Source organism: Schistocerca serialis, chromosome 7 (assembly GCF_023864345.2).
Source record: "Schistocerca serialis cubense isolate TAMUIC-IGC-003099 chromosome 7, iqSchSeri2.2, whole genome shotgun sequence".
In the NCBI taxonomy this organism is placed as follows: domain Eukaryota; kingdom Metazoa; phylum Arthropoda; class Insecta; order Orthoptera; family Acrididae; genus Schistocerca; species Schistocerca serialis.
In genome coordinates this window covers 212,629,885-212,652,403 of record NC_064644.1, presented here as the reverse complement: position 1 = coordinate 212,652,403, position 22,519 = coordinate 212,629,885, and the positions used below count along the sequence as shown (strand labels likewise).

The 22,519-nt window shown below is 42.8% G+C and overlaps 1 protein-coding gene across 1 annotated transcript in view; it reads left to right on the top strand.

The window, feature by feature from the left end:
* Positions 1-22,519, top strand: part of LOC126412239 (glutathione S-transferase D7-like) — a 92,177-nt gene that overhangs the window by 33,964 nt on the left and 35,694 nt on the right. Inside the window, exons 2-3 of the mRNA XM_050081731.1 lie at positions 7,318-7,473; positions 18,282-18,340. Coding sequence (XP_049937688.1) covers positions 7,333-7,473; positions 18,282-18,340 — 200 coding nt within the window. The 5' untranslated portion in view covers positions 7,318-7,332. The remainder of the gene's footprint in view (positions 1-7,317; positions 7,474-18,281; positions 18,341-22,519) is intronic.

The window sequence follows — 22,519 nt, the reverse complement described above, 5'->3', positions numbered from 1 at the left end:
GTGAGGCTTCTGCCCCGCGGTCGCTCTCGTCCCCTTTCGTGCCTTGCGATGTGTGACGAATGTAGTCCAAAGAGGGGTAGACAGAGGCAGCGCACGCCTAGAAAACTTTCAGTAAATGTCGGACATGGTGTAATTATGTCGGTCAGTCGTGTGAATTCGTGTGTTTATTAAGGGAGTACTTTCAGACAGAGGGATGCAGGATCGCCTCTACTTCTTTTGGATAAAGTGGTGGAGCAAACTGCAGCTGCTCTAGAAAGCGAACGATCAGTGATAAGAATGCGCAAGGAGAAATTCGCGAAAGAAGAGTCTGGCGAATCTTTTTCAGCAAGATGTCTGCCGAGTCTTTTTCAGCAAGATGCGGTTCATAATCAGATTTACGCATATTATTCAAGTAAGGAGGATCCGACCCTCAAGAAGTTGCATGCTACCGTTGTAGTAGCAGACCTATTTCAAGGTAGGAAATGTTCCTTGTTACAAGTCGTGAAAAAGTTAGGATTACGCTATAAATCCATTTCTGGCCACAAGGTATTAATGGAACGCCAAGATGTTGCACGTGGCGATGATGCTTTCATAGAGAATTAGTGGGAAAAATTTTGAAGATATCGTTTGACTTGATGAAACACGTATGAATGTGGGACATAGTTTAAAAAAGGTTGGACAGATGATACCATCAGCGGTAGTAAGGCAGCTACGATCGGCAGAGGCAAAATTATAATTTTAGCGCATGCCGAAAATTCAAAACGTTTCACTTCTAATTGTCTGCTGTTGTTCATTTCAAAGACCTCCGACTACCACAAAGAAATGAACCACAATAGTGTTGTGAAATGGTTTGAGGACACTGAGTTTCGAAACCTAACGAAAAACTCAGTACGCTCCATTTCATACGCTTGTAGAAGATATGGCGCCCACGTAGTCAACGAAGAAAAATGAGTTCGTTTGTTGGCTCGAGAAACGTAAGTTACAGCTTGACAGTAACTTGATAAGGGCAGAATTATTAGAACCTGTGTCACATAAGGAAAGTAACCCATCTTACATCACATTTCGGCGCAATAGAACTACTGTGGGCTCTGTCGTACTGCTGCAGAACATAAAAATTACGGTGACCAAAATGGAACGCCTGTTGAAGGAGACAATTGAAAAAGTGACACTAGACGACTGGCGAAAGGTAGTGGATCATGTGAAACGTATGATACAGAGCGTGCGTCGAAGACCTAATAATATCTGTCACTAGGAGCAGCGACACAGTTCTGCTGAATATGACTGAATGAAGCAGTGTCTTCCCATTGTCTGATAATATATGAGGTAAAGCGTACTTTAAAGAACGTCTTAATTCCGTTATACAGGGTGATTCAAAAAGAATACCACAACTTTAAAAATGTGTATTTAATGAAAGAAACCTAATATAACCTTCTGTCATACATCATTACAAAGAGTATTTAAAAAGGTTTTTTTTTTTTTTCACTCAAAAACAAGTTCAGAGATGTTCAATATGGCCCCCTCCAGACACTCGAGCAATATCAACCCGATACTCCAACTCGTTCCACACTCTCTGTAGCATATCAGGCGTAACAGTTTGGATAGCAGCTGTTATTTCTCGTTTCAAATCATCAATGGTGGCTGGGAGAGGTGGCCGAAACACCATATCCTTAACATACCCCCATAAGAAAAAATCGCAGGGGGTAAGATCAGGGCTTCTTGGAGGCCAGTGATGAAGTGCTCTGTCACGGGCTGCCTGGCGGCCGATCCATCGCCTCGGGTAGTTGACGTTCAGGTAGTTACGGACAGATAAGTGCCAATGTGGTGGCGCTCCATCCTGCTGAAATATGAATTGTTGTGCTTCTTGTTCGAGCTGAGGGAACAGCCAATTCTCTAACATCTCCAGATACTGTAGTCCAGTTACAGTAGCACCTTCGAAGAAAAAGGGACCAAAAACTTTATTGGCTGAAATGGCGAACAAATGCACAACTAAATGAAACTTTATAGCTCCCTTAATTCACCGACAGATAGTGCTTAGCTCTGCCTTTTGTCGTTGCAGAGTTTTAAATTCCTAAAGTTGTGGTATTCTTTTTGAATCACCCTGTATTTGTGTTTGTGACTTTTTCCAACAGTTTCTATTTGCTATTGTGAGACTAACAAGGGAAAGTCCCCATCAAAAACTGAACACGGATCATAGTTAAAACAGGATGAAGGTATACCGAACTGTGAAAAAAGAAGTAAAATATAAAGCGAGCGGTCCAAGTCTAAGATGTGCCATATCGAGTGAATTGCTCGCATCACGGAGTCGTGGTTGTATGGTCATGGTGTTGGCCCTCCAAGAGGAAGATACGGGTTCTAATCTCCCTCGTGCACCAGCTTTATTTCAAAAAATTACTTAATTTTCGTTTGATCGTTGACGTGTCTGTTCTCCTACTGTAGTCTTGGCAGTGGCAGTACATACAGTGGTTATACCCTCAAGCAACTGGAAGAGGCATGTGTATTCACATACAGAGATATGTAAACAGGCAGAATACGGCGCTGCGGTCGGCAACGGCTATACAAGACAATTGTCTGGCGCAGTTGTTAGATCGGATACTGCTGCTACAATGGCAGGTTATCAAGATTTAAAACGGTTCAAATGGCTCTGAGCACTATGGGCCTTAACTTCTAAGGTCACCAGTTCCATAGAACTTAGAACTACTTAAACCTAACTAACCTAAGGACATCACACACATCCATGCCCGAGACAGGATTCGAACCTGCGACCGTAGCGGTCGCGCGGTTCCAGACTGTAACGCCTAGAACCGCTTGGCCACCCCGGCCGGCATCAGATTTAACAGAGTTTGGACATGGTATTACAGTCGGCGCACGAGCGATGGGAGACAGTATCTCCGAGGTAGCGATGAAGTGGGGATTTTCCCGTACGACCATTTCACGAGTGTACCGTGAATATTAGGAATCCGGGAAAACATTAAATCTCCGACACCGCTGCGATGTGAAAAGGATCCTACAATAAACGGGACCAACGACGCCTGAAGAGAATGTTACAGTGTGTCAGAAGTGCAACCCTTCCGCAAATTGTTACAGATTTCAATGCTGGGCCATCAAAAAGTGGCAACGTGGGAACCATTCAACGAAACATCACCGATATGGGCTTTCGGAGCCGAAGGCCCACTCGTGTACCCTTGATGACTGCACGACACACAGCTTTACACCTCGCCTGGCCCTGCCAAGACCGACATAGGACTATTGATGACTGGAAACATGTTGCCTGGTCGGACGAGTCTCGCTTCAAATTGTATCGAGCGGCTGGGGGTATATGGTTATGGAGACAACCTCATGAATCCAAAGTCCCTGTATGACAGCAGTGGACTGTTCAAGCTGATGGAGGTAGTGTAATGGTGTTGGGCGTGTACAATTGGAGAGATATGGTACTCCTGATATGTCCAGATACGACTCTGACAGGTGACACGTATGTAAGCATCCTGCTTGATCACCTGCATCCATTCATGTCCATTTTGCATTACGACGGATTCGGGCAATTCCAGCAGGACAATACGGCATCCCAGTAGGTCCAGAATTGCTACAGAGTGACCTCAGGAACACTCTTCTGAGTTTAAACACCCGCTGGTCACCAAACTCCCCAGACATGAACATTATTGAGCATATCTGGGATGCCTTACAACGTGTTTTTCAGAAGAGATTTCAACCTCCTCGTACTCTTACGGATTTAGGGACAGCCCTGCGGGATTCACGGTGTCTATTCCCTCAGCACTACTTCAGACATTAGTTGAGTCCATGCCACGACCTGCTGCGGTACTTCTGCGTGCTCGCGGGGACCGAACGCGATGTTAGGCAGGTGTACCAGTTTCTTTGGCTCTTCAGTGTAGAATACGAGTCATGTGATAAGAATGTATTATCGTCGCAATTAAGTGTGTGAATAGTGAGAGCTGGCGAGATGCTGAATAGACCTCACAGCAATGAAAACAACAAATAAAATGGTGTGATATGTTACACGAAAGGAATTCAGGAATCTAAACTTCCAGACGGAATGCAAGGATCATAACTTGTGCAGAACAAATAGGAGGTCCGTACCTCTGGAGGTCATTTCCTTACCAGTAGCTGTGGCAAATGGACACTGCACCACGACACAAACACGAATTTAAATACAGCGAACAGACACGTCAATGACCGGACGGACAGTTCATAATGTTGTGAAAAAAAATATGTGGCATGAGTGAGATGTGAACGCGGAGCTCCCCCGGCGCGGTCCAACACCGTGACCACATAAGTATGACACCGTGGCCATTTAAGTGCGCTCAATGTTGCAGATCTTGAGCTTGGACCGTTCACCGTTTCGATTTTGCTTCTTCTTTCATTTCGGTTCACCTTCTTCCTGTTTTCGTGCTTGATCTGCGTCCAGTTTTTGACGGGCCATCCAATGGGTCGCCTTGCCACCATATCTGACGGGGATGCGATGCGGAGTTTCCCTTTTAAGCGATACTGTTCAACCACCTCCCATCACCTCCTTATGGTAGTTATACTGCATTTTAAATATATTTCATTTTGTCTAGACACTAAACGTTATTTCATCTGTGAAATAGTTACCGAGATTGCAGAGATAAGAAGGGAACCTTCCTTGACGCGAAAACTATTTCAATAATCAACGTAACACCCTCCGTAATTAAAATAAAGAAAAGATTTTGGATGTGCATAGAGATACTACTGAAAGCGATACTATATGTAAACTTCAAAGTTTTTACATTATTTTTTTAGGAGATAGAGACTTTAAACTTCATACGTGTTATAAGTTAAATACCGACACAGTTCCAAGAAAACGCTATTTTCAGAAGGTTATTAGACAGGGTGAGTCTAGAAGACTTTGAAACTTTGGAATGATACAGAAAGATATTGAGATAACTTACAGAATCGGTATTATGCGGACAGTATATCGTGGCATCCGGTCGCGGCAGGAAACAAACGTGAACTTAGTTGTCCATGGGGAGAGGAGCGGTGTGGGGGAATAAGCCCCGCCCCCTCTCGAAGAGCTGCCATCCTACGTCCGCATTCCGTGCTTACACGAAATCAAAACTGACAAAGTTCATACGGATTGCTCTGATTCCTTTTGCTGTCGTGAGAGTCGCATTCGAATCGCTTTATGCACCGGGATAATTCTTTTCACTTGAAACAAAAAGCAATCCACAGTAGGAAGCAAATTGGAGTACACAATGCATTTGGAAGTGACTATAGCACAAATGTTTGCTGCGGTTGGCAGTGGTGATTCAGACCCGACCTCTACCGGTATCTTACGCAAACATAGTTCAAAACACTCCACATTTAAAACTGCCACGTTATTATGTCCTCACGATAGACGTGTCATTTTGTAGCAAACAACCTCAAGTTTGAAACGTCCTGGCAGATTAAAACTGTTTGCCGGACCGAGACTCGAACTCGGGACTGGTAGAAGTAAAGCTGTGAGGACGGCTCGTGAGTCGTGCTTGGGTAGCTCAGTTGGTAGAGCACTTGCCCGCGAAAGGCAAAGGTCCCGAGTTCGAGTCTAGGTCCGGCACACAGTTTTAATCCGCCAGGAAGTTTCACATCAGCGCACACTCCGCTGCAGACTGAAAATCTCAACCTCAAGTTTGATTCACGTAGCTCATCAGTGCCCCATTCCTCCACCAGTAGCTGCAGCGCAGTGCACCGTTAAAATGTCTGCTTCCACTGGTGACGAGAGCGCTCGCTGTGTGCTTTCTTTGAGGTTTCATTAAAGACCGGGTATATGTCTCCCCCCCCCCTCCACCCACCCACCATCCATCAGACAATTTAGCCAAAATGAAAAATCGAATGTATGCTGCTATTGCACAAGTTACACCCATTTGATACAACGAATGTGGGGGAGAAGCAGATGACCGGTGGAATATCGCTGCATCACAGATGCTAGTCACATCGAATGACACTTGATACTTATGTGACAGCTGAGGCTGTTTGCTACAAAATGACACATCCACCGATTCTGCAAGTTCTCAATAAATTTCTGTATCATTCCAAAGCTATAAAGTCCTTTTTGAGTCACCTTGTATAAAGGAGAGGCAGTGCTGTTCGAAAATTTTAAAAAATTATTGCCAAGGGAGATATTTTGGTAAAAAGGAAAAAAGTATTGCTGTGAGAGCATTAGTTTTTGAGATATGACGTGACACATTTGAAGCTGTTTACGAATGCGAAAATTGTACCTAATTAATGTAACTCTTTCTCTAACCGAAATTAATTTTTTACTTGATTTTTGTGGAAGGTAGAGACTTTTACCATCGCCGCGGAGAGTGGTGCGCTGTGACGCCTGCCTGCAGCGTCTACTCGACGAGACAACGCCGCAACTTCGGAGCTTAAAAAATGGCTCTGAGCACTATGGGACTTAACTTCTATGGTCATCAGTCCCCTAGAACTTAGAACTACTTAAACCTAACTAACCTAAGGACATCACACACATCCATGCCCGAGGCAGGATTCCAACCTGCGACCGTAGCGGTCGCAGGTTCCAGACAGTAGCGCCTAGAACCGCTCGGCCACTCCGGCCGGCTTCGGAGCTTAAAGGTCAAGTGACAACTAGTTTAAATCAAACTATAAATATCACGTTAACCAGCTACAAACCGTATGCCGACGGCGCGGTGTCTCGTAACGTTGGATACCCCGCTTGCCTGCATGTCATCTATAGCTGTCGCGTCCCGTGTGTCGTCGCCTTGAGAATCTCACGTCTCCTCCTTTCCTGACTGTGCATTCTCTCATTGTCTGACCCCCAGAAATCAAATTTGTTAATAGCTTATTGTTCATCAAATTCGCCAGAAAATCTATGAAAAGGGCTAATATAGCTGTATCGTCCCTAAATGACACTAATGAAAGTTGTCAAATGAGTAGCGGAACGATATGCGATTATTTTTATTTGTTTTACGCAGAGAGTGTTGAGAGTAATATAAGTTTTCGGGTACACTTCTGTGGATTAGATGGCGCCGAGAATTCTAGAAATCTGCAAAGTCGAAGCAAGATTGCTCACGTGAATTAGTCTTTTCTCAACATAAAAAATCCCCAGGTCTACCACTACGATTAAGACAGAAATTTTAGAAACGGCTTATTAGCAGTGTCTCGCTATTTTGGTTCGAAAGAAAAGATGAAATGGCTGTTTCACATTTAATGTTTCAGAACAATACCAAAATTACGAAGATAGGAAGGATGTTTAGAGTCAGTGAGTGAGGATAATACTGGAAGATACCCCGTTCAGTTGGAGGAGTACATCTTTCTACAGTAATTAATCTTTAAAATAATGGTGTTACTTCTTACATCTGTTTTCAGACGCAGCTTGAGAAGATGCCGATAGTTCTGTACCATTTTCCCGTCAGCCCGCCTTGCAGAACAGCTCTGTGCACCGCTAAGGCTCTTGGGCTTGACGTCACCATCAAAATCGTCAACCTCTTCGCGAAGGAACACCTCAGTGAAGACTTTGTTAAGGTAAGGTGGCGGCCAGTATAACCTGGACTGGGTTCACTTTCATGTTTGTAACGCAGATGCGCGCTTAAGTATTTTTTAGACACGTTTTATGCAGTTCTATAATTGTACAATATGAAGCTACAAGCAAGGTTTTAAATGTGGATTCTATATCTCTTGCGATACGCAATATGAAATTGTTGACATTACTGTTATTAGGCATACGCAACTAAGCTCTGCAAAAAATATTACATGTATTAGACTTCGGAAATGAAGCATGTGGGTATTCCTGTTCCTTACCCCATGAACAGAGAAGTATGTCTGATGCATGCCAGCTGTGAGGTTCACATTGCTATAATGTATACATTACCAATATAAATGGGTAGTGTAATAAAGTTGTTGGTAGTATCTTTGCTATACGTGGGGACAAATGTTATGTATGTACTTCAGAGGAGTCAATGTCGCAAAAATGGTAAAAAATCGCATTTACAGTTGTTAAACCTATAAAATAATTTTAAATTTTCTAGTTAAAATACTGCAAAATTTGTTAAGAAATTCTAGTTCGAAATATTTTTATTTAATTTCTGAAAATTGTGTGTGTGCTCAGGAAAACTACTCAACTTATGGTGTGTTCATATTCAACCCTTCCAATTTTTGGAAACGTTACATATAGGAGGCTGTGGATTTCATTCTTCTGTTGTAGAAACTCTTACCTTTCGCTTGGTATCATTGTCATAGCAACCAGCTGTGTTTACAGTTCAGTTTTTGATCTGTGAGTTAGTGTTTTGAGTCTTGAGTATCGTTTGTGCCTTATTCGGAGTTTATCTGTCTTGTTACTTTTAGTGCTGAGTGTCATAGTTCTTACGATGCCTAGGTGTGCAGCATTAGTTAAAGAGCGTAAGTTCGCTGGGAATTAGTTTACAGACACCTTTTGTGTAAGTGGTTCCGTTTCATCAGCTGCTGACAGTGAAAGTTCTGACATTTGTAGTGTTGGAAAGAGTGAAATGGACACACCCTCTAGTGCATAAAAAAGTAATCAAACAATGTAAGTGAAGTTACAGATGATGCTTCTAATCAACAATCAGTTTTAGCGGAATTTTCTAATTTCGGGATTTGTGTCAAGAACCGTTTGTGTTGTAATCCTTATGGAGGTTCTGTTGACTTGAAAATAAAATCTGTTGGACTTCCCGCAACATAGCTATTATTTGTGCCAGTTGTGAGATGAGACCTTTATATACGGTGAAGAAAAAAAATGCCGCACCTGGAGGTCGACTTACGATTCCTCAAACACACTGAAAACAAAAATTTATCTAGCAAAAGAAGATCAGGTGCATTTTGAAAACACATTTATGTAAACGAGGAACTTGCAACCGTGTCACATCGTGCGGCACATTTTAATGTACAGAGGAACCTGTATCACTGCACATTGCCTTACTGGTCACATTAGCTCATACAGTAGACTGTTGGGACATCCTACATACATCCACAATGGCGTTTTGGTTCGAATCCTGGTCAGGTTCCTTTTTTATTTTTAGACACCTGATCACTAGGTCTCGTAGTTTATAAGCAGGTCATCATTTTGTCTCATGACAATAGCCTATCAAATGACAGTGGGATCCATTAAACTGCATGTATGTGTGTACTAACCGCGCAGTGCACAAACATAAGTGGTGCCGCCAAGTTCATATAGCGGATTCCAAATGGAGTACACAAACGATGAATAAGTCAATAAGCTTTAATGCTGAATGCATCTGATAACCAAACTGCTACTTCTGCTGCTCGAGTGTACGCTGCACAGTACCCTAAAAGGCGCTTTCCTGCTACGTAAATTTTTCGTGACCTGGAGCAACACCTTCGGTGAACTGGTAATCTTCATCCATAAATAATGGACAGAGGTAGTCCAAGTACTAGTCGTATTTCACGAACAGAGGACGCGATTCTTGACACAGTTCACCAGTCACCTCGGCGAAGCACACATCGTACTGCAAGACAGTTCCGGATATCTCAAAGACTGGTCCTTGAAGTCATACGCGACGAAGAACTGCATTCGTATTATTACACGTTAACTCAACATCAGTGGCCATAAGATCACATTCGAGGAGTAGTTTTGTGAACGGCTCTTGCACCAAGTGGAAGATAATGAACATTTTATAAATGACGTATTTGGATTGACAAAACTAGCTTCACTCTTGAAGATATTTTCAACATTCATAAGAGCCGTTATTGGTTGGAACAAAACCCAAATGCCACCTGTGAGCGTGGCTTTCAAACACACTTTGGCATAAACCTGTGGACTGGAATCTTAGGAGGCGTGCTTTTGGGTCCTCACCTAATGATGGAAAAGTTGAATGGACCCTGTATCGCACGTTTCTTTGCAATACTTTGCCTGACACATTAGCAAACGTTCCACGTGGCATTAGCCGATAGCTATAGTTTCAGCATGATGGTGCAGCACCACACTTTGGAATGGACATGCATAACTAATTAAATGAAGCGTTACCAGGGAAATTTATTGGTGATGGAGGTCCAATGTTCTGGCCACCATGTTCCCCAGACCTTAATCTACTAGATTTTCATTTGTGGGGAAAGTCAAAGGAACACGTTTATAGTATTCCACCCATAGATGTACAACACCTAATAGCTCGCGTGCATGCCTCTTCGGCGATGGTGGATGCATGTATGTTGCAGAGGGTTCAGAGGTGATTGGAATTTCGTGTGAAGATTCCGTCGCAACGAAAAACGCTTTTCTTTTAATAATGTCTAGCCCAAATCCTGTATCATTCCTGTGACACTCTCTCATATTTCGCACTAATAAAAAACTTTATTTGAACTTTTTCGATGTACTCCGTCAGTCCTATATGGTAAGGATCCCACACCGCGCAGCAGTATTCTAAAAGAGGACGGACAAGTGTAGCGCAGCAGTCTCCTTAGTAGATCTGTTACATTTTCTAAGTGTCCTGCCAATGAAACGCAGTCTTTGGTTAGCCTTCCCCACGACAATTTCCATGCGTTCCTTCCAATTTAAGTTGTTCGTAATTGTAATTCATAATTATTTAATTGACTTTACGGCCTTTAGATTTGACAGATTTATCGTGTAACCGAAGTTTAACGAGTTCCGTTTAGCACTCATGTGGATGACCTCACACTTTTCGTTATTTAGGGTCAACTGCCAATTTTCGCACCATTCACATACCTTATCTAAATCGTTTTGCAATTTGTTTTGATCTTCTGATGGCTTTATTAGTCGATAAACGACAGCGTCATCTGCAAACAACCTAAGACGGCTGCTCATAGTGTCTCCCAAATCGTTTATATAGATAAAGAACAGCAAAGGGCATATAACACTACCTTGGGGAACGCCAGAAATCACTTCTGTTTTACTCGATGACTTACCGTCAGTTACTACGAACTGTGACTTCTCTGACAGGAAATCACAAATCCAGTCAGATAACTGAGACGATATTCCATAAGCATGCAATTTCACTACAAGCCGCTTGTGTGGTACGGTGCCAAAAGCCTTCTGGAAATCCAGAAATCCCTTGTCAGTAACACTCAACACTTCATGTGAATAAAGAGCCAGTTGTGTTTCACAGGAACGATGTTTTCTTAACCCATGTTGATTGTGTGTCAATAGACCGTTTTCTTCGAGGTAATTAATAATATTTGAACACAATATATGTTCCAAAATCATGCTGAATATTGACGTTAACGATATGGGCCTGTAATTTAGTGGATTACTCCTACTACCTTTCTTGAATATTGGTGTAACCTATGCAACGTTCGAGTCTTTGGGTACGGGTCTTCCGTCGGGCGAACGGTTGTACATGATCGTTAAGTATGGAGCTAATGCATCAGCATACTCCGAAAGGAACCTAATTGGTATACAGTCTGGACCAGAAGACGCCTTTATTAAGTGATTTAAGTTGCTTCACTACTCTGAGGATATTTACTTCTGTTCTTGATTCGAATTCTGGAATATTGGAATATTTACTTCGTGTTCTTTTGTGAATGCATTTCGGAAGGCTGTATTTAGTAACTCTGCTTTGGCAGCACTGTATTCAATAGTATCTCCATTGCTATCGCGCAGAGAAGGCATTGATTGTTTCTTGCCACTAACATACTTCACATACGACCAGAATCTCTTTGGATTTTCTGCCAGGTTTCGAGACAAAGTTTCGTTGTGGAAACTGTTATAAGCATCTCGCATTGAAGTCCGCGCTAAATTTCGAGCTTCTGTGAAAGATCGCCAACCTTGGTGATTTTGCGTCTGTTTAAATTTGGCATGTTTGTTTCGTTGTTTCTGCAACAGTGTTCTAACCCGTTTTGTGTACCAAGGAGGATCAGCTCCGACGTTTGTTAATTTATTTAGTGTAAATCTCTCAATTGCTGCCGATGCTATTTCTCTGAATTCAAGCCGCATCTGGTCTACACTTATATTATTAATTTGTAATGAGTGTAGATTGACTCTCAGGAAGGCGTCAAGTGGATTTTTATCTGCTTTTTTGAATAGGCATATTTTTCGCTTATTTTTGGAGGATTTGGGGATTATAATATTCAGTCTCGCTACGACAACCCTGTGTTCACTAATCCCTGATCGGTTTTGATGCTCGTTATTAAATCAGGAATAATTGTTGCTAATATATACTTCATATTCATTCTTGCTGTCCTTTACAATAAAACTTTCTTCATCTAACAGATACCATCACAAGGTAACAATACGTCTGAATACCTCCAACTCGCATTTGGGAGGACGACGGTTCAAACCCGCTTCGACCATCCTGATTTAGGTTTTCCGTGATTTCCCTAAATCGCTTCAGGCGAATTCCGGGATGGTTCCTTTGAAAGGACACGGCCGACTTCCTTTCTCATCCTCCCCTAATTCGATGGGACCGATGACCACGCTGTTTGGTCCCCTCCCCCAAACCAATCAACCAACCAACGTACATCATCTACAACACTTCAACTAAGACCGAGTCAAGCTACGCAGAGGCAAAGCCTGTGCCACAACAAGACCAAAGATTGTTTAACAGTAATATAACTAGCTCTCTTTCTCTGACGTTCACATCGATAACTTACAAAAATCAAAATGACATCTCCATCTCTAGAAGATCGTTATTATCATTGGTCATTTGAGGCAGAAGAAATGGGAACTTGCTACGGTGGGGGGAGTGGGGATTAGCTGATGTCAATTGCTTCTTGCATTGTTTGCTATGTATGGTGCTCATCAGCGAGGGCTCGTGTTTTCCTTCTGCTGGACGCAGGAGGCAGTTACTCGCCGGTAGCCCTCGCGTCACGTGTTGTTTGTGCGGTCTCTAGGACACTGAAGGCTGGCAGCCAGGATGGAGCGAGCTTGTATCCAACAGCATGAAAAGAGAGGACGGATACAGGCTTGCCCCATCCTGGCTGCCAACCCTAGGCATCCACAAGGCCGCACCAACACCACGTGACGCTAGCGCTACCGGCGAGTAACTTCCTCTTGCGGCCAACAGAAGGAATACACGGGGCCTCGCCTCATTCGCCAATGAGCACCAGTCACAGCAAACAATGCAAAAAGCAACAGATAACTTATTCCATTCCCTCCACAATAGCAACCTAAGTTCCTGCTCCTTCCGCCTCAAACGACCAATGTAACTACCACCTTTTAAAGCTATGACGTAACGTCATGCTCAGAGAGCGGCAATGACAAAATACAAGCGCCTCTTCATGGCTAAAGCACATCGGTTTCTTCACTGTAGTTTCTTTCATTATGACGCGGTACGATACACGGAAAACTTTTATGTGAAGTTACACAAACTCGAAAAATGTTGAGTCCTTTCAGAGGTGGCACAGCAACATCAACAGAATAAGTGTACACGGTGGATACTCACTCTGAAATGTACCAAACTGACATATAGTAGCAATGCATTTTAAACACGGACGTCACCAGACATTCATCTTTTGACCAGTGTACATGAACTGATATACACTTTCTGCGGGACGCCAATTTATAGACGCGCGTATTATTACAGAAATTATTAATTAGTGAAATACGAAGTCATTACATTTTGAATATTAACGTAAGAAACATAAAAATTAAAAGGGTCAAAGGTACAATAGGTACAGAAGTACCGGGTGATGAAAAAGTCAGTTTAAATTTGAAAACTGAATAAATCACGCAATAATGTAGATAGAGAGGTACAAATTGACACACATGCTTGGAATGACATGGGGTTTTATTAGAACCAAAAAAATACAAAAGTTCATAAAATGTGTCCGACAGATGGCGCTTCATCTGATCAGAATAGCAATAATTAGCATAACAAAGTAAGACAAAGCAAAGATGATGTTCTTTACAGGAAATGGTCAATATGTCCAACATCATAATGTTATTAACAGCACTATAAAGCATGTTCAGAGTTATAGTGAGGCATTGGCGTCGGATGTTGTCTTTCAGCATCCCTAGAGATGTCGGTCGATCACGATACACTTGCGACTGCAGGTAACCCCAAAGTCAATAATCGCACGGACTGAGGTCTGGGGACCTGGGAGGCCAAGCATGACGAAAGTGGCGGCTGAGTACACGATCATCACCAAACGACGCTCGCAAGACATTTGTCGGACATTTTGTGAACCTCGTTTTTACCTCTCTATCTACATTATTCCGTGGTTTATTAAGTTTTCAAATTTACGAGGTGTGGCTAGAAAAAAACCGGACTAGTACTGGTGAAACAATAAAACGAATGCAATAAGGCTGAAAGTCGCGTGGTCTGTCACGTGATTCTCGCTCCGCCTACTGCTCGAGTTTCATCTGCCTCCTGCACTCAGTCTGCCCGTGGCGTCTGTTTTAAGTAGTTGACGTTTTGTCTGTGCGTCGGAAAATGTTGAGTGTACAGAAAGAACAGCGTGTTAACATAAAATTTTGTTTCAAACTAGGAAAATCTGCAAGTGAAACGTTTGTAATGTTACAACAAGTGTACGGCGATGATTGTTTATCGCGAACACAAGTGTTTGAGTGGTTTAAACGATTTAAAGATGGCCGCGAAGACACCAGTGATGACACTCGCACTGGCAGACCATTGTCAGCAAAAACTGATGCAAACATTGAAAAAAATCGGTAAACTTGTTCGACAAGACAACAAGTCAACTCCTGATAACTCAGACACTGCTCTGATTGTTAAACGGCGATCTTGTCGAACAAGTGTACCGATTTTTTCAATGTTTGCATCAGTTTTTGCTGACAATGGTCTGCCAGTGCGAGTGTCATCACTGGCGTCTTCGCGGCCATCTTTAAATCGTTTAAACCACTCAAACACTTGTGTTCGCGATAAACAATCATCGCCGTACACTTGTTGTAACATTACAAACGTTTCACTTGCAGATTTTCCTAGTTTGAAACAAAATTTGATGTTAACACGCTGTTCTTTCTGTACACTCAACATTTTCCGACGCACAGACAAAACGTCAACTACTTAAAACAGACGCCACGGGCAGACTGAGTGCAGGAGGCAGATGAAACTCGAGCAGTAGGCGGAGCGAGAGTCACGTGACAGGCCACGCGACTTTCAGCCTTATTGCATTCGTTTTATTGTTTCACCAGTACTAGTCCGGTTTTTTTCTAGCCACACCTCGTATACTGACTTTTTGATCACCCGGTATACTGAGGTGACAAGCCATGGGATAGCGACATGGCCGTCCGGGGTGGCCGAGTGGTTCTAGGCGCTACAGTCCGGATCCGCGCGACCGCTACGGTCGCAGGTTCGAATCCTGCCCCGGGCATGGATGTGTGTGATGTCCTTAGGTTGGTTGGGTTTAAGTAGTTCTAAGTTCTAGGGGACTGATGACCTCAGAAGTTAAGTCCCATAGTGCTCAGAGCCATTTGATAGCGACATGCACATGTTCAGCCGTCGGTAGTATCGCGTATAAGAGCTATAAAAGGACAGTGCATTGGCGGAGCTGTCGTTTGCACTTGGGTGATTCATGTAAAAAGGTTTACGAAGTGATTGAGACAGCACGACAGGAATTAACAGACTCTGAACGCAGAATTGTGGTCGGAGCTAGACGCATGGGACATTCCTTTCGCAAATGGTTAGGAAATTCAGTATTCCGAGGTCTACCGTGTCAAGAATGTGCCCCGAATACTAAATTTCAGTCACTACTTCCATTTACTTACTTACAACCGTGTGGCCGACGGCCTTTACTTAACGGCTGACAACAGTGGTGTTTGCATAGAGTTGTCAGTGTTAACAGACAAGCAACACTACGTGAAATCACCGCAGAGGCGAATTTGGACGTACTGTACGAAGAATGTATCCGTTAGGACAGTGCGGCGAAATTTGGCGTTAATGGTCCATGGTAGCAGACGACCGATGCAAGTGTCTACCTACATCGCCTGCAGTGCCTCTCCTGGGCTAGTGACCATGTCGATTGGACCCTAGATGACTGGAAAACCGTGGCCTGGTCGGATGAGTCCCGTTTTAAGTTGATAAGAGCTGAAGCTAAGGTTCGAGTGTAGCGCAGACCCCACGATGTTATGGATCCAAGATGTCAACAGAAAATGGTTCAAATGGCTCTGAGCACTATGAGACTTAACTTCTGAGGTCATCAGTCCCTTAGAACTACTTAAACCTAACTAACCTAAGGGCATTACACACATCAATGCCCGAGGCAGGATTCGAACCTATGACCGTAGTGTTCGCGCGGTCCCAGACTGTAGCGCCTAGAACCACTCGGCCACTCTGGCCGGATATTCGTCAACAAGGCACAGTGCAAGCTGGTAGTGGCTCCATGGTAGTATGGGCTGTGTTTACGTGGAACGGACTGGGCCAGCGTGTTCAAATACATAGATACTCCTCACTCCACTTTACGGCTAGTAGTGGAGGCTATCCCGTACCACTTTTAGTCATTTCCTCTCCCAGATAGAGCGAGGGAAAAACGACTGCCTGTATGCCTCCGTATGAGCCCTAATTTCGCCTATCTTTCTCAGTGGTCCTTAGGCATGGTGTATGCTGGAGGCGACAGATCTGCTCTGCAGTGAGCTTAAATGCCGGTTCTCTAAATTTTCTCAGTGGTGTTCCCCGAAAAGAACGTCGCCTTCCCTCCAGAGATTCCCTTTTGAGTTCCTGAAGCATCTCCGTAACTAGTAACAAAAGTAGCAGCCAGCCTCTGAATTGCTTCAGTGTCTATCTTTATGCCGATCTGGTACTGATCCTAAACACTCGAGCAGTACTCAAGAATAGGTCGCACTAGAGACCTATATCTGTCTACTTTACAGATGAATCACACTTCCCTAGAATTCTCCAGGAAACAGAAGTCGACCACTCGCCTTTCCTACCAAAATCCTCACATGCTCGTTCCATTTCATATCACTCTGCAACGTTACACGTCTGGAGGTTCAGCTACTTGGAGACCATTCGCAGTCATTCATGGATGCCATGTTCCAAAACAACGATGTAATTTTATGGATGACAATGCTCCATATCATCGGGCCACAGATGTTCACAATTGGTCTGAAGAAGATTGTGGACAATTCGAGGGAATGATTTGGCAATCCAGATCGCCCGACATGGATCCCATCGGACATTTATGGGACACAAAGGAGAGGCCACTTCAAGCACGAAATGCTGCACCGGCAACAATTTCGCAATTATGGACGGCTATAGAGGCAGCTCTGCAGAGCTTCCAACGACTTGTTGTGTCCACGCCACTTCGAGTTGCTGCACTATGCCGGACAAAAGGAGTTCCGACACGAAATCAGGAGGTATCCTTGAGTTTTGTAACCTCAGTGCAAGTTTGTTTAACTAAGAGCTTTTTGACTAACGAATAGCAAAAATTATCGGTACTATTTTGCGGGTGAGAAATTTTAATGTGCACAGGGAGCGCCAAAGTTCGCCAAAAAGTGTCTAAAAATGTACTCTCTTAATCTGAATAATTAACGAACTAATATGTTATCTTGGAAACACAAATTTTGGTGCTACAAAACTTTGGCACTAGATTTTGGAAAGAATTTCACATTAAGATTGGAATATTCTGGAACACGGAAATTTTCAACATAAAGAATTTCTGAAACAAAGTTTTGGAAAAAGTATAACCTATGATGCAAAGTGGGGAATAAGGGCTTAAATAAAATAACTCTAGCATCAATGAATTTTGAAGTGCACATGGTCCCTAGTTATTTTCAATTATGAATATTTATTTAAATAAAATATTTCCAGATGAATCAAATATGTTATGGTCATCAGCAGTAGACTAATCACACAGTGAAAAATGAAATGTCGCTTGAATAGGAAATTACTTCGTGTAACTATTGCATGTGTACTACTATTGGAAAAAAAGATAAGAAAAGAAAACTATAATATTGGCTTCAAGAGTGGTACAAGAACGACGCGGATAATTCCACCTTGCCTTATTACAAGCAACAGTTTGATTCTGAATGCTAGAACAACTCTACAGAATTCAGGAACTAGTAAGCGGGACAAAACTCTATCCAGCCGAGAAATGATTTGCCATATATTGCTACTTAAGTTGGTTATGTCATTCCAAATTGACATAACCATCATGTGTCTTGATATTTACATTTGTCTTTATGTCTATTAAAATGTGAGCGTATATATTCTGTCTCCGAGTAATTTTTCCATGCATTGCAGAGATTACTCACACGAAAAAACCACTGGTAGCTCAGAGCTCTGAGAATGAGTAAATTTTATAATGTAACGAATAATATATGTTCAGGAATGACTAATTTAAATTTTTTTTTGGTATAATCTGTATCTCCTACTGCACGGATGAAATATCTAATTTCGTATTATTTAAGAGTAACTGTGACTGCGAGTTGTGACCAAATCCCTTCGTTTCAGATGAATCCAGAGCACATAATACCGTCTCTGGACGACAATGGTTTAATCATATGGCATAGGTAAGCATATTTTGTTCAATGATAATTTCTATAGTGAATAAGATTCTTTCTATTCTGAAACTATAATGCCGAGTCGCATTATTATAACAGTCAGCTAGTGAAGGGATATGAAGCAGACGTGCTCAGTCTTGAGTAGTTAGGCCTCGACACTATCTGCAGCCATGCTTTCTGCTGTGTTCCACACACCTACTGAAATGCATATGAATAAAGACAAAGTCTTCGTCACTTGGTGTGGTTTATCATGCTAAACGGTTTCGGCCTTCGTTGCAGGTCTTCCTCAGGTCCATACAGCGAAGGTCAGCTAGTCGACGTGGCAAAGATTCAGTTAAACTGAATAAAATATATCAAGTGACCAGTCCGTGTCTTTCTTCATTAGCAATTCCGATATCCTGGTTAAACTGTTTAATTCTTTACTATCGTCGTCGTTGTCGTCATTGTCGTCAGATGTTTATGGAAGCCGCCACGAATGCTCAAACGTATTTCAAAAACTCGTGGAAGATGAAAAACTGTCATAGCAGTGTCACGCTGCAAGCAAAGCGTATATTTGTGCTTAAGCTTCCCTTCGTAAAAAATAACTGAAATTGCGGTGTAGCCTTTTTTCATTATCGACGCTAACGAACTCAACTAAAATATCAACTTAGTTTCCCTTAATGCCGCAATATCTCTTTATCAAGCTGGGACCTACCTCCTCAGACAGTGTGGAATATCATCAGTTCCTGTACATAGTCCAGTGGGGTGATATTTCCTCCGTTGCGTAAGGGCTTGTGTAATGTAAGTGGTAAAATGCCATCTAATGATATGATTATCGGTTCTTGCACATGTTAGTAGGGGAAATGGAGGTTGCTCATTGCGTCTATGGTATTCGACAAGTCATACGTGTATTGTGAATCACGCCAAATGATCAAATTAGGAAGCTCGGTTACGTTGCTGGGTGCGGGTTTGGAAAATCTGGAGTTTAGCAGTGGACTGGCGAGCGCTGCCAGTCCTTTATAACCGTACATTCTGGGCAGGCTTCAGCGAGCACTCTGAGACGCGACAGTGGAACGTTGCGTGTCACAGAGGACGGAAACCTTGGCTTAACCGCCTGTATCGCGAAGATAGTACAGATTTCTAGAAGTAACTCCTCAACCTCTGGGTGTGCTACGTGTCGATGTGATGGATGGCTGCTGAGACGAAAGAGCAGTTAGTGGGCATCCTATAATTAACCTGCCGCATCTCAGTTATATAAGGCTTATACAGCAAAACGGGGCTTTGTCTTGGTGGACACCTATTTCCATGGCTACTTGTGTCACATCCACTGGTTGTATCTACCACCCAGCCACCAAAGACAGCGCGGCAGGGTAGTCATCCAGACCAGCCAACAATAATTACAAAAAATATGCTCAATGACAGGATTCATTTATATCAAAATCTATTTACAGTTCTGGAAAAGAAGAAGGGATATTCGAAATTGCGTGTCAATATATTCAGAAAGCTCTAGAATGTATAACTGCACCGCTAAAATCAGTGAAACGGCTTACAATCCGACCAGCTGCTTATATGAAACATCTACATCTAAACCCACGTCTACACCCAAATGGTTCATACTTAAGAGCTCGGCAGAGGGTTTATCGAATCAGTTTAATACTATTCTTCTACTGTTTCACTCTCAAAACTGCACAGGGGAAAAACAAATACTTAAAGCGTTTCACGAGAGCACTGATTTCTCTTATTTTATTACGATGCTTCTTTATAACACTTTTTGGTGTTTAGGGTCAGTTGGCACTTTTCGCACCATGCAGATATCTAGTCTAAATCATTTTGCAATTGGTTTTCATCTTCTCATGACTTTACTCGACCCTAAACGACAGAATCATCTGCAAACAATTTGAGTGCTGCTGAGATTGTCTCGTAAATCGTTTATGTGGATTAGGAACAGGAAAGGCCTATAACACGTCATTTGCGAACGCCAAATATTGCTTCTGTTTTACCCGATGATTTTCCGTCACTTACTGTGGCTGCCTCTGTCCCCCAGCCAGATGCAGTCGCTTGTCTTGTTTGAGAGTAAACTTCTCAGAATGCAAGATCCGGGCGGTCACAGAGGGTGCGATTTTTCGTAGTTGGGAGGTCCAATTTTAGGTGCATTATGGGGCCCCTTAGGGACGTCTCTGCCAAGGAGGGGAAGAAGAAGAAAGCCAATGTGCATGCCGGGTGGAGTCATTCCAGACGTGGAACGAATCCTCCTAGATGCCATGAAGTGCACAAGCTGCAGCCATCTGCAGGTGGTGGCTGACTTTGGTACCAATGACGTGTGTCGCTTTGGATCGGAAGAGATACTCTCTGGTCTTGAGCGGCTATCCAGAAGTGATAAAGGCTGCCAGTCTTGCTTGCGAGATGGACAGGACCGAATGCGGACCTCTGGTACAGAGCCGAATGGACGGTCTGAATCAGAGGCTCAGACAGTTCTGCGACCGCGTAGGCTGCAGATTCCGCGACTTGCGACATAGGGTGGTGGGGTTTCGAGTACCGCTAAAGAGGTCATGAGTCTATTATACGCAGGAGGCGGCTAGCGAGAGCTGTGTGGTGTGGACTAGGCGGTTTGTTAGGTTAGAGGGTCTCGCGAAACTCAACAAGGGCTTCAATCTCAAACGGAGCAAGTAGAACTCAGTAAGAACGTAGATCTAGGAACCACCGGTGTAACAGTTGTAAATTGTCATAGTTGTGTTGGCAAAGTACTAGAACTCCAAGCGTTGGTAGAAAGCACTGATGCTCAAATCTGGAGACAAGTTCAGCCGAAATTTTTGCGTTGGATCTAACGGTGTTCGGAAAGGTAGACTAAACACAGTTGGCCATGGCGTCCTTGCTGATATTAGTAGTAGCTTATCTTGTAACGAAATTTAAGTAGATAGTTCCTGTGAGTTATAAGCCATTCTTGGCAACCGGAAAAAAATAATAATTGGATCCTTTTACCGAAATCCTAACTCAGATGATTCAATTGCTGAAATATTGAAAGATAGTATGTATCTTATTTCAAACACCTACCCGACTCATACAATTGGCGGTGACGTCAATTTACCCTTGATATGTTGGCCAAAATACATGTTTAAATCCGGAGGTACGCATCAAACAGCATCCAAAATTGTACTAAACTTATTCTCTTACAATTATTTCGAACCATTAGTTCATGAGCCCTCTCAAATAATAAATAGTTGAGAAAACACACTTGGCTCCTTAGCAACAAATAATCTACATCAACATCTGCATAGTTACTCTGCAATTCACACTTAAGTGCCTGGCAGCAGGTTCATCGAACCATTTTCATACTACTTCTCTACCATTCCACTCTCGAATGGCGCGTGGGAAAAAGGAACACCTAAATATTACCGCTCGAGCTCTGATTTCTCTTATTTTATTATGATGATCATTTCTCCCTACGTAGGTGTCAACAAAATATTTTCGCATTCGAAAGAGAAAGTTGGTGATTGAAATTTTGTAAATAGATCTCGCCGCAAAGAAAACCGCCTTTGTTTAAGTGACTGCCATCCCAACTCGCTTATATCAGAGACACACTCACCCCTATTGCACGATAACACGTAACGGGCTGTCCTTCTTTGCAATTTTTCGATGTCCTCCGTCAATCCTACCTGGTAAGGATTCCACCCCGCGCAGCAATATTCCAACAGAGGACGGACGAGTGTAATGTAGGCTGTCTCCTTAGTGAGTTTGTCGCATCTTCTAAGTGTTCTGCCAACAAAGCGCAGTCTTTGTTTCGCCCTTCCCACAATATTGTATATGTGGTCTTTACAATTTAAGTTGTTCGTAATTGTAATTCCTAGGTATTTAGTCGAATTGACAGCCCTTAGATTTGTGCGATTTATCGTGTACCAAAAATCTATCGGATTTCTTTTAGCACCCATGTGGATGACCTTGCACTTTTCTTTGTTTAGTGTTAATTGCCACTTTTCGCACCATACAGAAATTCTCTCTAGATCATTTTTAATTGGATTTGTCGTCTGATGATTTTACTAGACGGTAACTTGCAGCGTTATCTGCAAACAATCTAAGGGGGTGCTCAGATTATCACCTAGATCGTTTATGCAAATCAGGAACAGCAGAGGGCCTATGACACTAACTTGCAGAACGCCAGATATCACTTCCGTTCTACTCTATGATTTACCTTCTATCACTACGAACTGTGAC